At 35.4% G+C, this 15,930-nt stretch overlaps 1 protein-coding gene across 1 annotated transcript in view; it reads right to left on the bottom strand.

The window, feature by feature from the left end:
* LRRC9 (leucine rich repeat containing 9) overlaps nucleotides 1-15,930 on the bottom strand; it is a 101,777-nt gene that overhangs the window by 75,282 nt on the left and 10,565 nt on the right. The window contains exons 7-10 of the mRNA XM_032624923.1: nucleotides 12,448-12,630; nucleotides 8,833-8,988; nucleotides 5,432-5,628; nucleotides 4,399-4,530 (exon numbers count right to left, since the gene is read on the bottom strand). Coding sequence (XP_032480814.1) covers nucleotides 4,399-4,530; nucleotides 5,432-5,628; nucleotides 8,833-8,988; nucleotides 12,448-12,630 — 668 coding nt within the window. The remainder of the gene's footprint in view (nucleotides 1-4,398; nucleotides 4,531-5,431; nucleotides 5,629-8,832; nucleotides 8,989-12,447; nucleotides 12,631-15,930) is intronic.

The raw sequence follows: 15,930 nt of genomic DNA, 5'->3' as shown, positions 1-15,930 counted from the left end.
AATGAGCAGGCCCTTGTCATGTGGAACTACTGAGTTCTCCGAACATATTATACTATTTCCACACCCTTTCACATGCTGTTTCCTCTGCCTGCAAAGTCCTTCCTCTAATTCTTCATGTAGTTAACTTCTATCGGTCCTTCAAAACTCAGATCAAAGCATCTCCCTCAAGTGTCCCCACTTCCAGAATACTTTCTCTAACTCGCCACTCTGCTTTGATCTTCACACAGCTGCCCCCTCCTACATTCTCCATGTGTACAATCATCCCAGAACTTATTACTATTTCATTACCATAGTCTTCTACAGCAGATTGTAGGCTTAATTAGAGAGGGAACTATATCTTATTTGACTTTTATCACTAGCACCTAGCATAGAATGTGACTTATGGTAGAAGCTCAGTGGATGAATGCTGAGCGAGTGAACAAAGTAGAAAAGACTCAAAGATTAAAAAGATGCAGTCTCTATCTTCACCGAGTTTATAAACCAATAAAGTGAAGAAGTAATGGACAAGTACAAGCAAAATTATAATAGAGTATAAGATAGGAGAGATAAAACTCAGTGCTATGAAGATTCAAAAAGAAGAAGAAGATATGACTATAGCTGATGGAGATGACCAGAAAATTCCTCACAAAGGAATGGCTTTTGATGTCATCCTTGAAGATAAAGTAAGTTTTGACAGGCAATGATAGAGCCAGGGCCTGGGATGCGCGGCATTCTGGGTGAAGGAAGTAGAACAAAGAAAACCACTTATGTGATGGTGTACCAGATATATTCCAAGAGCAGTGAGGCATGCACAGTTCAGCTGACTCTGAAAGGGTTTGAAAAGGGGTTAGGGTAGTTTGGAGACTATACAGTGAAGGACACTGAATGTCAGGGTGAAGAGTTAGAATGTAATTTGGAAGATAACAGGTTGCTACAGGAGGCTTTTGTTTTGTTTTTAACAGAGTGCTCTTGGCATAGGAAGGGACCAGCTATATGTAGCAATAGTCTAAGAGGAAGGTTATGACGGCCCATGTGCAGGAGATTTTGGTTACAGAGAAGGAGAGAACGAATGCAAGAGACATTATGGAGAGAACCTGTGGGTCTTAGGCTGATTGGATATGGAGATGGAGGAAGAGAATGGAGTCAAGAATGGCTTCAGTGTTTGTTGTGCTTCTATGACTAAGAGGGTGGTAGTGCTACAAACAGGAATGGAGGAGTCAGAAGGAAGGGGTGGTTTGTGGGCAGGAAAACAAAAGCAAAAAGATTAAGAACTAAATATTTTTATATCACCTTGTCTAATCCTAACAGTAACCTTTTGTGATAGTTTTTTATTTTCTCATTTCACAGATGACATTCAGGTGAGTTAAATAACTGTTTTAAGACTATGCAGATAGAGTTTGGACCTAGGCTTTCTGACTCTAACCCCACTGTCTAATTTTTACTTTACAGCTGAGTTCCCTTTTAAATGTGTTGAGTTTGCCTTGCCAGTTGGACATTCGGCTAGAAATGTCTAATAGGTAGAAATTCAGGACTGGAGTAAAGGAGAGAGATTGTAACTTTAAGTAATTTTTGAAAGTGCAGGAGTAGAAAAGACTGTCAAGGGAGATTGTAAAAAGAAAATAGGAAATGTCTAACTACAAGAAAAAAAAAGAGAGAGAGGTGAAATTACACGGAAGGAATGGCTAACAGCAACAAGATCTGCAGAGGTTAGGAGAGTGAGGGCCCCTCATGTCACTGGGTGTCCTCACTCATTCAGTAAGACCTGAATGTGTGAGCATCCACAGTGGTGATATACACATTGACTAAGATATTCAGTTACACACAGAGATGCCTACAAACGTTCATTAATATACAAATGATGCACCCATTTAGCAAATGTAGAATGCACATGGTTTTAAATGGCTGGAGCATAATATAATCTATTAAAATCACTTCAAAATCCTAAACAAGCATTTAATAAATACTGTTAACTGACTTGCTGACTTAAACCATATCAAAAACAAATATAAAACAGTATAAAACAAAAAGTCTGAGTTTCTGTAGCTCTCTAAAACAGTACAGCCTGAAATGTTTATATATAAAAAGTTAGATTAATTACTGAAAGTTATTTTATAGACAAAAGTGAACCTACTAAGTGAGTATCTATATATTGATATAGAGACTTCAATTAGTTATCTATTGAATTATGAATCCAGCCAGCCCTATGCTAGATGTAATGACTTATAAGGCACATCCTATCTGTCCCCAAGGAGCTCACAGAGTCACTTATATATTGTTTTGTGGTACTTTGAAGTTATTTCTTTAAATTGTAAATGCCATGTATCTATAACCAGGTTAAAAAAGCTTCTCAAGCACAAGGACAGCATCTTTGATGCATTGGAGTCCCCATTTGATAAATGTTGATAAATGTTGTCTGATGTCAATAGATAACTCAGTTGGCAATAGAGAGGTAAATAATATGATCTATAATGAAAATGCTGTAGTGGCAACAATCTACTCAACAGACAAGTCTCTGTAAAATCAGGACTTTTTTAAACTGAGAAATAAAGCTCTTCAATTTCAAAAAAGAAATGAAGCTAAGAAATATTCAACGATATACAATTAGAAATCTGCAATGCTCTTTTACTATAAACATAGGCTTTTCTGAGAGAAAACCTTTATGTTTTAGTTCTAGCTCTACTCCAGTACTTTTTATTTAAATGCTAAATATTGGCCTTAAAAATATTAAAGAAAAGTCAGTGTTTAAATTATAAAATGACTAGATATGTACCACACAGAGCAATTTAAAGCACTTTAATAGTTATTTCCTAATATACATAAACGATCAGAGCTAAGGTAGCCAAGCTTGTAGTATGCTAAGAGTAACAAACAGTCCTTGAAATTCTGCCAACATGTATTTGATTTCCTCCTTAAAATGGATCAAGGTTATTTTTATTAAAACCAAGTAAACAATTATTAATGCTTATTAAAATCCACCAAAGCTATCTAAATTACTATCAGGCTGACACGGTTACCTAAATGGCTTTTTAGTTATTTTGTTTTTACATAGTTTTTTCACTAATGTACTTGTTTTATAAAGAGCTTACTTTGTGATAAGTTAAAAAGAAACAAATAATAAAAAACAATTCTGTTTAGGTTGAGTGAATGCAAATAAAAGACTGAAGAATTATGCATACATCCTGCAGAGAGACACCATTCAATTCTTAACACTTGAAAAATCAAGGCCTCTACTTGTTTACATGGGAACTGGGATGAATACCTTTTATATAGTTGCACATAAAAATCAAATATTGTGGTTAAGCAACAGTGATAACTGTTGGGCAAATGGATCTACTGATACAAAAGAAAGTATTTTAAAAGATCCCTTTGTCCCTTGGGCAGAGCGTCTTAGACTTTTCCACCAAAGTACCCCAAAGGCCCTTCAGAAGCTTTTACTCACAGAGGTGAGTTAGAGCCACATCTAATAGAATCGGGGGCTTGGCTTAAAGTAATGGATAACAGTCACACATTTTTCTTTCTAAAAGGTTATTGTAAGTTTTGTAGTTTACTTCACAAAAATCGTGTTTGTTTCAACACTGACTGTGAGTAAAACCATCCGCTGGGGTGATACATCAAGTCCATTCTATAGCTTTACATGTTTCCTTGTTCACGGGCTTCCCAATTTTGAGAAAGTGACTGCAGAAATATGAAAGTTATGATATTTTTGTGTCAAGGCTCTCTTTTTTTAGGATCATTTTTTGGGTTGTGCCCTCTAGTTGAAGCAACACAACCACTTCCTTGTGTCTACCAGTAGGCCTTGATTCTGAAGTGTGGATGCCTTTTTCCTGCTTTGCCATTTTTGTCCAAATGGGCTTTTTCACCCAAATTCCTGGTTTTTAAGTGTCTGCCTTATTTTAACTCATAATGTCTATGTGCACCCTGACTCTATCTAGCTCTAGACAACTTGTTTCACTTTGATCATGGACCCCCCAGGAAATTTACTAGGCAGCCTCCTCCAGTATTTGCAACTTGCTGTTGCCAATCCTGCTTTGCCACTCCTTCCCTATTCTAGCCTCTCACCCAGTATACAGAATCCAGGGCTATATTCAGTCCAGAAATAAACCGTATAAACATACATAAAATTAATTCTTGACCATAAGCTTTTCTAAATTATATTCTGCTCTTGGGCTAAGGAAAATTAAGTAAAGAGCAAAGGAATACTATTAGGATGTTTTCAAAGTTAACTCATGGCAATAGTATAAACAGAGAAATGTATATATGGTAAAGTAGGTAACTGCCAATTTTCAGTGGATGAATACTCTATATGGAAAGTGTTTTGAAATGGGACATGTTAAGATTTTTATAAGTTGGTATTTTGGTTGATGATCCTAAGCACTTAAAATTAGTTTTAAATCTATAACTAAATATCAGAAGATTTACCAGTCATCAGATCGAGTGCCTTCTTCAAAGTGGATGTTTCCCACAGTCTCCAACTCAATTAACAAAAATGGGATTAATAAACTATGACTTTTCTTCTTTTGTTTTACTTCAATACGATAAATTCCTTCAATTCTATTTAAGAAAAAAATAAAGCTATTAAAATGATCTAAAAATCACAACATTAAAATTCATGATAGTTTCTTCTAAGCTGATGTTAAAATATAAGGCTTTCATCAATGAATAAAGAAAGCTTGGTGCTAACAGTTAAACCAAGTGAGAGACATTCTGTTTTTGGCAATTAAAATCACCTCAAATTTTGTTAACCTCAGAGTAAGTGAAGGTTAGAAGACTCTCCTGGTTCCACCATTTATGATTCTCAGATCTTAGACAAGTCACAACATTTTTCTGCTGCAACTTCTTAGAAAATGACAAGATTGATAGTACCTACACCTGAATAGGCTTTTTTGAGGATTATAGGCAAAATATATGAAAAGCTCTTAGCCAAGAGCTTGGCACAGAGTAAGAACTCAATAAATATTAGTTATTATTTTGTTACTATTTATTATTACAGGGCAAACTAACTTGTCCACTTAGTGCCTTAGTAAATTAAAAAAAAATTCACAGTACTTAATAAGTCTTCTTGCTTTATGTTTCTAGTTGATACTCAACCTGAGTTTCTTTCTACATGATTCCAGACAACTTTTGTATGTGCTTTCTGCACCAGTAGCAACTAACGTTAAAAAAAACTAATGTTTTTAATTTGCAGACACTAGAGTCATGAAGTGACAAGAAGCCACTCAGGGGAAGTCCAGTGTTCCTAGTAAAGTATTGCTTCTTTAAAAAACTATATACTAACTTCGAACCAATGATGCCTACCTCTACTAAGAACTGGACTGAAAAAACATGTCGTGTTTTACTTCATACTGTAATTCTTTCCATTCCTGAAGGAGAGAATTGAGCTCGAACAGTGGCCCAGAACATTCTTTTCCCTCATGTTTCAAATTTGAACAACGAGATAATTCATTAAACATACTCATCTAGTTTTTTGTTCCAGAATGTTACCCTTTCATTCAAGGCATTTAGTTTGGTCACTATCTTCTGCTGAAGACTTGGTTCTTCTGTGACAGTTTCACAGTTTTTTGATTTTTCAAGCTCAGTTACTTTATTGTTACTGGATCTATCATTGTGCCCTTTGCCAGATCCTCTGAGTTCAGTCAGTTCCCGTTCCAACTGTTGAAATCAATGTGCCAGAGAGCAAAATTGTTCAGTGGAATCTATTAAATATTTAGTTAGCTTAAATTAACAAAGTAGCAATCTAGGTAATAAATAAGCCAAACTTCATAAAAACATGGCAAGCATGTGATTATAACTTTAGTACAAGTTTGGTCAACGAATTTCTCTTGACCAAGTGAAATTAAATACTTCAGACATGGCAGTTCTCTCAACTGAAAATAAGAAAAGCAAAGAAATAAATTTTAAAATATTATTGATGAGTTAGCTTCTAATAAAGCCAAAGTAAAATGATAAGAAATGCTGGTTTTGGAACAAAGGGAATAAACTTGAAATAATGTGACTTTTATCACTCCTACTTTTCAATTTTTCAACTACTTTGGTATTCTGGGAAACAACATAAAAATACACACAAGCATGGATATAGGGGTGCACATTTTTCTCTTTGCCTCAGTCTCCTATACGGCTCAGCACAGCAATGTCTTTATTTAAAATTTTGATATTTGTGATTTTTTCTTGTTGTTCGTAATGGACGTTTTTTGCATTCATTTGTATTTTTAAGAAATATTATAATAGGGACTTCCCTGGTGGTGCATTGGTTAAGACTCCATGCTCCCAATGCAGGGGGCCTGGGTTTAATCCCTGGTCAGGGAACTAGATCCCACGTGCATGCCGCAACTAAGAGTTCACATGCCACAACTAAGGAGCCCACATGCCGCAACTAAGACCGGCGCAACCAAATAAATTTAAATAAATATTTTAAAAATATATATTATAATAAAGTATATGATTTATCTTAATTATGGAGCTTTTAGACCTTCCCTTAAACTTTGGGCCCAGGGTGAGTGCCTCATTTGCCTTACTCTAACCCCAGCATCGTAGAATAGATTTCAAGATAAATTGTACTGTACACAGAGAAGTGCATACAAATAGAAATTTGCTAAGTATCTGTACTCCTTTCTCTATAATGGCTACATACAACTGTTAAAAAAATGAAGTAAGCATATTTTATAAAAATACCTATAGTTTATATAACCTATAACTATTATTTTTCACATATTAATACATCCATTTGCACATGAAAATGGCAGATATAAAATGATTTCCATATACTGGTTTTCCTGTGTTTTTTTATTCAAATAAATAAATTATGTTAATGTTTTAAGAATACCTTTCTGATTATAATATGAATTTAAACCTGTTCATTTCATAAAGAGTACTAAATATATTTTTTTAAATTGATTTTTAATCGCTACATACCATTCAATCTTAAGAATGAGTAATTCTGCCTCTCTTTTTAAACATTTAGGTAGTTTCCAATTTTTTGTTGTTACTAATAGTACAGTGATGAATATTCTCATATAAATATTTATCCAAATCTTTAAATGGAGTGCTAGAAGTAGATTTACTGGGTCAAAGGCTATGAGCATTTTTAGGCTGTTAGTAATATATATGACCCAATTACACTCTCATCAGTGGTGTAATAGTGTCACACCCATCTTCACCAGGCAGGCGATGACAAATTTATAGGTGAAAATGGTTGCCTGTTGTCTTATTTCATATTAGGAAATTAATAATCAGATTGAGGTCCTCTTTCATATGTTTATTAGTTTTTATTTCTTCTTTTGTAAAATGATAGTTTATGGAATTTGCTTAATTTTTCTATTTGGATATATACTTTTTTGTCTTCTTTAAAATTTTTAAATTAATTTATTTATTTTTGGCGGCATTGGGTCTTCGTTGGTGCGCGTGGGCTTTCTCTAGTTGCAGTGAGTGGGGGCTACTCTTCATTGTGGTGCACAGGCTTCTCATTACAGTGGCTTCTCTTGTTGCGGAGCACAAGCTCTAGGCACGTGGGCTTCATGGGCTTAGTTGCTCTGTGGCATGTGGGATTTTCCCAGACCAGGGATTGAACCTGTGTCCCCTGCATTGGCAGGCGGATTCTTAACCACTGTGCCACCAGGATAAGTCCCTTTTTGTCTTGTTTTACTTATGAGTACTTTTATACTAAGGATATTATGTTTGTCCTTCATGTTTGTTGAAAACAATTTTTCAGACTGTCATTTATTGTTTATTTTCATTAATGATGCTTTTTAGTACAAAAGTGTTTTACTTTTTTTTTTTTCAATCAAATCTAAATTCTGTTCCCTGTGATTTCTAGTATTTTTCTTACTTGGCAGGCTGAGATCAGTTAAATATATTAATCCATATACTCTTCTGCTTTTTTATGTTTTCATTTTTACATTTAATTCTATTTTCCCCACTGTATTTACTTTTAGTAAAGTATAAACTAAGGATCCAAGTCCCCTATTCCCAAGTAGTTTGACTATTTTTGTAACACCATTTTTTGAATAAACCATTATTTTCTTATACCTTTTTTTTTAATACAATAAGTTCTTATATATACAAAGTTCTGTTTTGAGGTAAGTAATCCTTCATTTCTCAGAGTCTACTTTTAGTAAAGGAAATCCAATTTATTCTAAATTTAAAAAGCACATATAACTACTAAAGCACAAACTATTAAAGTATACAACATTATGGGAACTTTATAACAAGCTATACTTTAATAGTATACAACATACAATAGTAAAGGAGTACTTTAGCATTTTAGACAAGAAAATGAATTTTGAGCACAGCCTGCTGGTATCTAATAAAAATGTAGTGAAATAAGTCTAACAGATCTCTATAACTCACTGAATCATATTGAATTACACAGCATTTTTAAAATTTTATAAATTAATATGCCTATACCTTTTTTTTTTTTTTTTTTTTTTTTTTTTTTTGCGGTATGCGGGTCTCTCACTGCTGTGGCCTCTCCCGTTGCAGAGCACAGGCTCCAGACGTGCAGGCTCAGCGGCCATGGCTCACAAGCCCAGCCGCTCTGCGGCATGTGGGATCTTCCCAGACCGGGGCACAAACCTGTGTCCCCTGCGTCGGCAGGCGGACTCTCAACCACTGCGCCACCAGGGAAGCCCTGCCTATACCTTTTTTAAATTGCAGATTTCTAAGCACAGAATGAAGCTTAGTTAAGTACCTAGAATCAAAACATTTTCAGGGCAAACTTACTTGAAACTTAGTATTAATTTTAAAAGGTATGCATATTTATAAATGTATACATACATATAAAATTTAAAAGATAATAGTATCTTATCTGCCAGTTTTCTTAACACAAGGCTATTGAAATTTTACAATATTAAATCTCACATTTTTTTTCAAAAAGCTGAATAATTTTATTCGTTCTTCTGGCAACTTCTGTAATTTACATTTTCGATCATTCAGTTTTTCAAGGTCTTCATTAAGATGTCTCTGAACAGTTTTTATACGCATATTGTAATACATTATTTTTTTCATTGCTGTGGTCTAAAAGTGAGAAAAAAGGTTAGCTGAAACAAAAAACATTATAGGTAATTATTAGTGGTATTATGAGAGTGTGGTATGTTCTATATAATTATTTTTAAGTTTTACATGCTCAGTTACTAGTAATGATACTAGTTGAAATGATAATGGCTACACAGAATTCTCTATTTAAATTTAATAAGCAAAACATAAAATTTCAAAGATGTTCTTTGTGTATAATATTTTAAGTGTGAGGCATATTTACTTTCAGTGACAACATAAAGAGACTATAGAAAGTACTCAATTTACAAAATAGTGTCATTTAGCTAATGTGGCAGTACTACTGAAGCTAACATATTATTCCTATTTGATTAATTTAGAGAAAAAATAAATTTAAAAGAATAAAATCGAATGTAACATTATTCATTTTTTAAATGCATGGCTAAGAAATAGGATTTCATGGGTTTTTTTTCCCCCAAATCTATAAAAGAATGCTCTAAATGAACTTGTTTTAGATTGAGCAAATTACTAAATTGTCAATCTAATCCAGTTATCTTGAATTCCTTAATATCAATGGATCATGCAGTTACTAATGTTTATCATGATAAATTGATTAAATCCACCATTAAGAAATATACCAGGTAAATGGTACTTAAGAGTTATATTAGTCAAAAGAACTAGCTGAGAAGAAAATAAACAAATCAGGTGCATGTTATAATGTGACCTAGTTTTAACTGTTTACCTGAAATAACGAAGGCATTTCTTTTTATCGACAAATCTGTACCTCAATTAAGTTGGAAGGCTTGTACACTGCTGTGTGATTTATTTAGTAGAGAGTGGATAGTCAAGATCCCAACAGAATTATTTGGCGGATAGTCAAGATCCCAACAGAATTATTTGGCATAACAGATAGAATGGAAACAAATATATGGCTTGATGAACAGACAAAAGAATTCCTTCTCCACACATAATATGAAATTCTGAAACTGAAATTACTAAATTCTTCTGCAAAAAATCAGGCATTCATAACATAGAAGAGTTAAGGGGAAAAAGGCTGTTTTAGGGTGATGATTAGCAGATAAAAATTCCTGATCAAGAAGAGCTTGTTTCTCAGGTGCAACTGAGTAGAAAAAACTGTAACTAAGGAAATGGCAGATGGTGTTTCTTGATTTTTTTTTTTTTGCCTACAAGTGGCAAGTAAAGTCAGAACTTACCTACCCAAGTGACACACTTCCCCACCCACAACATTCCCTTGGTGATTCATCCAGTCCTCAGCTTGGTATCATCCTTCTGCTTTCAATTCCCATATCTTTATCTCCAATCCAGGCAACTCTCTTAAATAACAGTCTCATATATCCATCTTGGATATTCAAAAGATTGTTCAAACTTTATATGCTTAACATTATGCTGTGATTCTTCCTTCTAAATGTACTCCTCCCATACTCTTCCTCATCTCATCAAATAGCAACTCCTTCCCTCCTTCAGTTGCTTGGGTTAGTTACTTGGAATTATTCTCTACCTTTTCATCTACACTTCAAATTCAATCTACCAGCAAATCCAGATGGGTTCTACCTTCTAACTACTGCTACAATTACTTTTGATTACTTTTTACTACCCCCTCTACAGTGTCCTGTATCAAACCATCAGCATCTCTCATCCAAGTTTCTGGAATCTAACTGGTCTCTCTGCTTTCACCTTTCCCTTTAATCCTCTATTCTTAATTCATTAACCAAAAGGATCCCTTTAAAACATAAGTCATCTTGTTTCCTCCTCCTCTCAAAATTTTCCAGTGGCCTCATATCACTCAAAGTAAAAGCCAAAGTCCTTACAACATTCTTCAGTCTCACGTGATCTGCCCCCCACCACTCCTGTATTCATCTCTTCTTTCTTTCCTCTTTGCTTACTCAGCTCCAGCCATACTAGCCTCCTTGTTGTGCTTAAAATATGAGGCATGCTCCTGCTCAAGGTCTTTGTACCTGCTGATCCCTGAAAAACTTGCTCCCTTATTTCCTTCAGGTCTCTGCTCAAATGTTGCCTTAGTAAATCCTTTCCCAACAGTTCTATGGAAAAGAGCCTACAGCCCTTTCTCTGCCCCTACCAACAATCTTGTTTCCTTCACCCTTATTTCATTTTCCTCCATAGCATTTATCACCATCTGACATACTAGTTTTTCACTCACTTAGCTGCTTACAATCTGTCTTCTCTCACTAAATGTAAACTCCAAGGAAGCAGGGTTTTTTTTTTCTGTTTTGGTCACTCTATTTCTAGTGCCTTGAACTGTGCCTCGAATGTAATAGGCATTGAATATTTGTTAGATAAATTAATCAGCCAAGTAATTTAGTGAAGCATATTCATCCTGCTCACCTTTTCAGAAAGTGTGTGATGAAAAACTACAGAGATGATAATGGAAATTTCAAAAATATGGTTGTCACTGCAAAGTTTTGTCATTATTTTTGATTTAACATTGTTAGAGAAGACATTCCCCCCTGACCCTCCAATGACTCTGGACATCTGCTAGTAGACAATAACTCTAGCCTTTTGCTCAATATTACAAGACAGCTCACTTCTTAGATTGGGATGGGAGAGAGGATAATCTCAGTTTTGAAAAGATGAGAGGAGACAGTGGAACTTGAGAATAAATCCTCAAGCTACCAAGAGAAGAGATACAAGATAAATGGATAAAGACATTCTTTATCTATGTTGAGATGATGGATGAGCCACAAGGAAAGGATGGGAGGGCTTCATGTGGGCACATTCTGGACACTCATAAACTATTGAATGGTTAACTGAATAAACAAATGGGACTCAACGGACTAGAAGGAGAGGTAGAAATATAATGTGTGAAGAATATTAAAAAACATGGTAAATTCCTATGAACTCTACTCTCAAATTATAAAGCCTTTCGTACCATGGCATAGTAGTCCCTTTACTGGGAGATTCACCATCAGTGACAGCCCAGGAAAAGCCCTTTTCAAGATTTTGGAGATCTTCAAGATTTTGGCAGTGTGGGTAGATTCACTTACACTTACAGAGAACCCCAAACCATCTTTAATTAGATTAAAATCTACCTAATCCTGGCATACTGCCATCAACCATGGGTATCTTCTAATTTTGATATATAATACTCCAAATGAGAGGAGGTTACTTGTTTCATTTCTACTTTATTTAGGCTTTATTAATTTTCGTATATATAGCATTAGTTTAATTATTCTTAACACTGATAATTTTTCAGATTTCCTTCAAGTTCTATGTAAGTTTAAACATTTTTCTATCATTTTACCTTCCAATACTGTCATCAAAATTGAGATTCTAGTACTAATGTTATTATCTGTATGCATCTATGTGAAATATCCAGCTCACTGGGCAAAAGTAGAATTGGTGATAACACTGACAAGATCATACTACCTACCACATGTTGACACATCCAGAAAGAAGGAGTTAATTAAACTTAAGACACAGACACCTGATTAGGTATGCACTTACATCTGCCAGTTCCTTGATTTGCTTTGCTGACACATCAAACGTGTCAAGTCTTTGAAGGCAAGGCAAATGATATAACACATGTGTGGAATAATTACACAGCAGACAAACTGGATTGGTTTTATACTGAGGATCATTGAGACATAAATCCTTTAAGCGACGCAGCCTGGTTAAGTTAGTGAGGTCCTAAAACAACAGCAACAATAATGGTCAATTGATTAACTGCAACTCTCCACTTCTAAAGGAGGCGTTTTAGCTCTTAAGATCACCCATAATTTAATGTAATGCATTCTAATTATGTGCTTTAATATGTTAAAGTTATTTAGATGCATAAAGTGTTATTCTCTATTGAAAAAGATGCTAAATACATGAAAAATGGATCAACAATCATTAAACAGCAGACTATATAACTATACATTTTAAATGTAAAATGACAGAGAGTATTTACTAAATGATGTATTCCACATGAAACCCTGAAGCCCATTTATTCCTTAAGACAGCATTCCCTCTCTGCACAGCCCCTTTGCTAACACGTGCCCCAGGAGTAACTAGGATGTAGGTCTCCTACCTCCTTCACCGTACTCCCCACACTGACCACCCAGGAACACAGCTTGCTATTTTCCTCAGCCTCCAGGTCTGCTCTTCTCACCAAAGACTATGGCACCTATGTTTTAATATAATTAACACTGAACTCCTGATTTTTAGGTTTTTTTGGTTTGAGGTTTTTGTTGTTGTTGTTTGTTTCTATAAATGCCCTTTCTGCCTATTAAGGGCAACTGAAAGCTAGCTTTCTCCTGGGGGCCTCATTTTCCTCACAGCCTCTGGAGGGGTAGGTGTTGACAATGCACTTCCAGACCAATGTGATTCCTTAACATCTTTTATCTTGAAGTTTAAGTCACTGTTCACACCTTCCTTTATTTGGCATCTGGCCCTTGCTTAACTCTTCAGTCTCGTCTCTTCTATTTAAACCCTGACATTTTATGTTTTAGCCATACTGAACAACTTGAAGTTTCAGAATGTCCCAGACCATTTAGACATTCACTCACGCTTCTGCCTTTGAATGGACTGAACTTCACCCCAATTTTACCTTTTAATCTGTCAAGACTCAACCTAGGTATCATCTTCTTTGAGAGCCTTGTTTCATCCCCCAGGCTTGGGGTAGATGTTCCTCCTATGAACTCTCTTAGCCACAGGGCTTACCCTTGTTATAGAATTTATCACACCCTATTGTCAATTATCCACAAGTCTATAAACCAAGGGTCTGTATGTGCTTTGGCCCTCAGTCCACAAGCTAAGAATGGTGATTGTATTTTTAAAGTGTTGGGAAAAAAGAAGAATGTGTGACAGAGGCCATATATGGCCCACAAAACCTGAAATATTTTCTTTCTGGCCTTTTATAGAAAAAGTTTGCCAATTCCTGAGATAAACTCTTTGAGAACAGGGTTTGTGTCCTGTTAACACTGCATTCCCAGCATTCAGCATTTAGAACACAGCAGGCACTAAATAAATAATGTGAATTGAATTGAATGCTTATTACTTTCTACCAACCTCTAAGACACACTCACATCTTTCTCAATAATAGTGTTACTAGGGTGGTGCCTGGGGTAGGAAGGTACTATGGTAGAGTTGGACTTAAATGAATGCACTGCTAGTTAAGAGACTCAGAATCAGAATTAAAGGAAATCCAAAGCAAGGACCAGGAGGCACTAATTTAGAAGATAAAGTATCAATACAAATGGAATCGGGAAGCAAGTAGTGAAATCAGGCTGCTAGAATTAAGAGTAAGACAGGGTGAGGTGGATAATGTGTGTCCAAACTCTCTCTGGACAAGTGATAACTTGGCTTACTGGCTGGACCTAAGGCTATGGCTAGGCCCATAGCATGAGTGGGACTAACTAATCAGGGTGACTCTAAAAAGGAGATTTCTGAATAGAGTTGTGCAGAGAATTATTTGGTCAAATTCTGCAGGGCAAGGAAGGTAAACCACTGACTATGCTGAAGAGTAAAGATACTGTTTGATTTCTGGGTGGCTGTGTTGCATTTGACCATCAGTCTGGGCTATGGCGGGTGTGAACTTTGAAGTCTTATGCAGGAAGCCTCCACGTACACTCAGAAGTTAAATGATGCTGGAGTCTATGAAAGCACATCTCACTTTCACCAGGATAGTATCTTTTTAGGGTGACTGGAAAGGGTAGACATAAAAATTCAGAATAATAATATTTCAGGAATATTCCTAATATGTGAATAATAAAGGTTGCTGTGAGTCATGTTCAATGTTTTTATGAGAAGCCATAATTATTATAGAGAGCCTTTTTAATTTTATGCCATACAATGAACCTTCACAATAATCCTATTTTTATCCCCATCCTTTTGATGAGGAGATTGAAATAGGTTAACGTCATTAAAGTGATAGTAATAATAATAAAATGGCATATCTATTGAGTGCTTACTGTGTTTAGTCATTATTCTAGGAGCTTTATTTTATTATTTCACTTCAACTTCATGTTACCATTGTATTATGCTGTCCTTAGTTTGTGGCAGGGCTAGAAGTGACAGATCTTTCTGCCTGTGCAGCCTCTGCTCTTTACCACAAGGCTGCCATGGCTGGCCAGGGTGAGATAAACTTCCATATGGCTTCTTGGCAGGGTGATCCCTTATCCTCCCAGCCTTCTGCACTTATCTTCTTCAGCCTCAACTCATGATTCTCTCCCTCATTCCATTCCAGGCACAGAGGATTTCTAGTTTTCTATATTTGCCACACTCTTTCCACCACTTAGGTCCTTCACACCTTTGCTTGGAATGCTCTTTCCCTAGGTAACTCCTGCTTACGTCTCATTTGTTAGCTTAAACATTACCTGCTACAGCATTCTGAATTTACCTTTCACAGCTCCCTCTGATCTCTGCTGCTGATGTTACTCAAATAACACTGATTTCTTACCTCCACACCTTTTTGCATATTGTTCTTCTCATCTTGGAATGCCTACTTCCCACTGCGTTGTAGAAAATCCTCCCTACAATGCCTGTTGAAATTCTGTCAACCCTTCAATGTTCACATCAGATATTTCCTCTTGAATTTGACTAATAAAATTAAATTTTATTGAAATTTCTTTTTAAGGTGTTTATAACATTCTGCCTCATTCTATAGATTTTTGGTGTCTTATATTCTTCTCTGAGTAAAAGAATGCCTACTTTAATATTGATCAATTCAAAATTATTTCTATAGCTAATTTGCTCACCTATTGTCTAGAGGAAGTGTTTGAAAATGTACCTTCAGTCTGACACTGTCAGAATTATGAATGCCATATGCTTTCACCCACATTATATACCATAAACATTGTCTTCTTATTTGTTTTTTCTCTCTCATTTATGTGATTGACAAATGGTTATTGAGATTCATTACAAGTCAAGTACTGCTTTAAGTATTGTAGATATAGCAGTGAACAAAACAAGCCAAATTCCTGTACTCATGGAGCTTGTATTCTAGTA

This window comes from Phocoena sinus, chromosome 2 (assembly GCF_008692025.1).
Source record: "Phocoena sinus isolate mPhoSin1 chromosome 2, mPhoSin1.pri, whole genome shotgun sequence".
Lineage (NCBI taxonomy): Eukaryota > Metazoa > Chordata > Mammalia > Artiodactyla > Phocoenidae > Phocoena > Phocoena sinus.
Note: the sequence above shows the minus strand (reverse complement) of the source record. Positions and strands in the feature narration are given on the sequence as shown.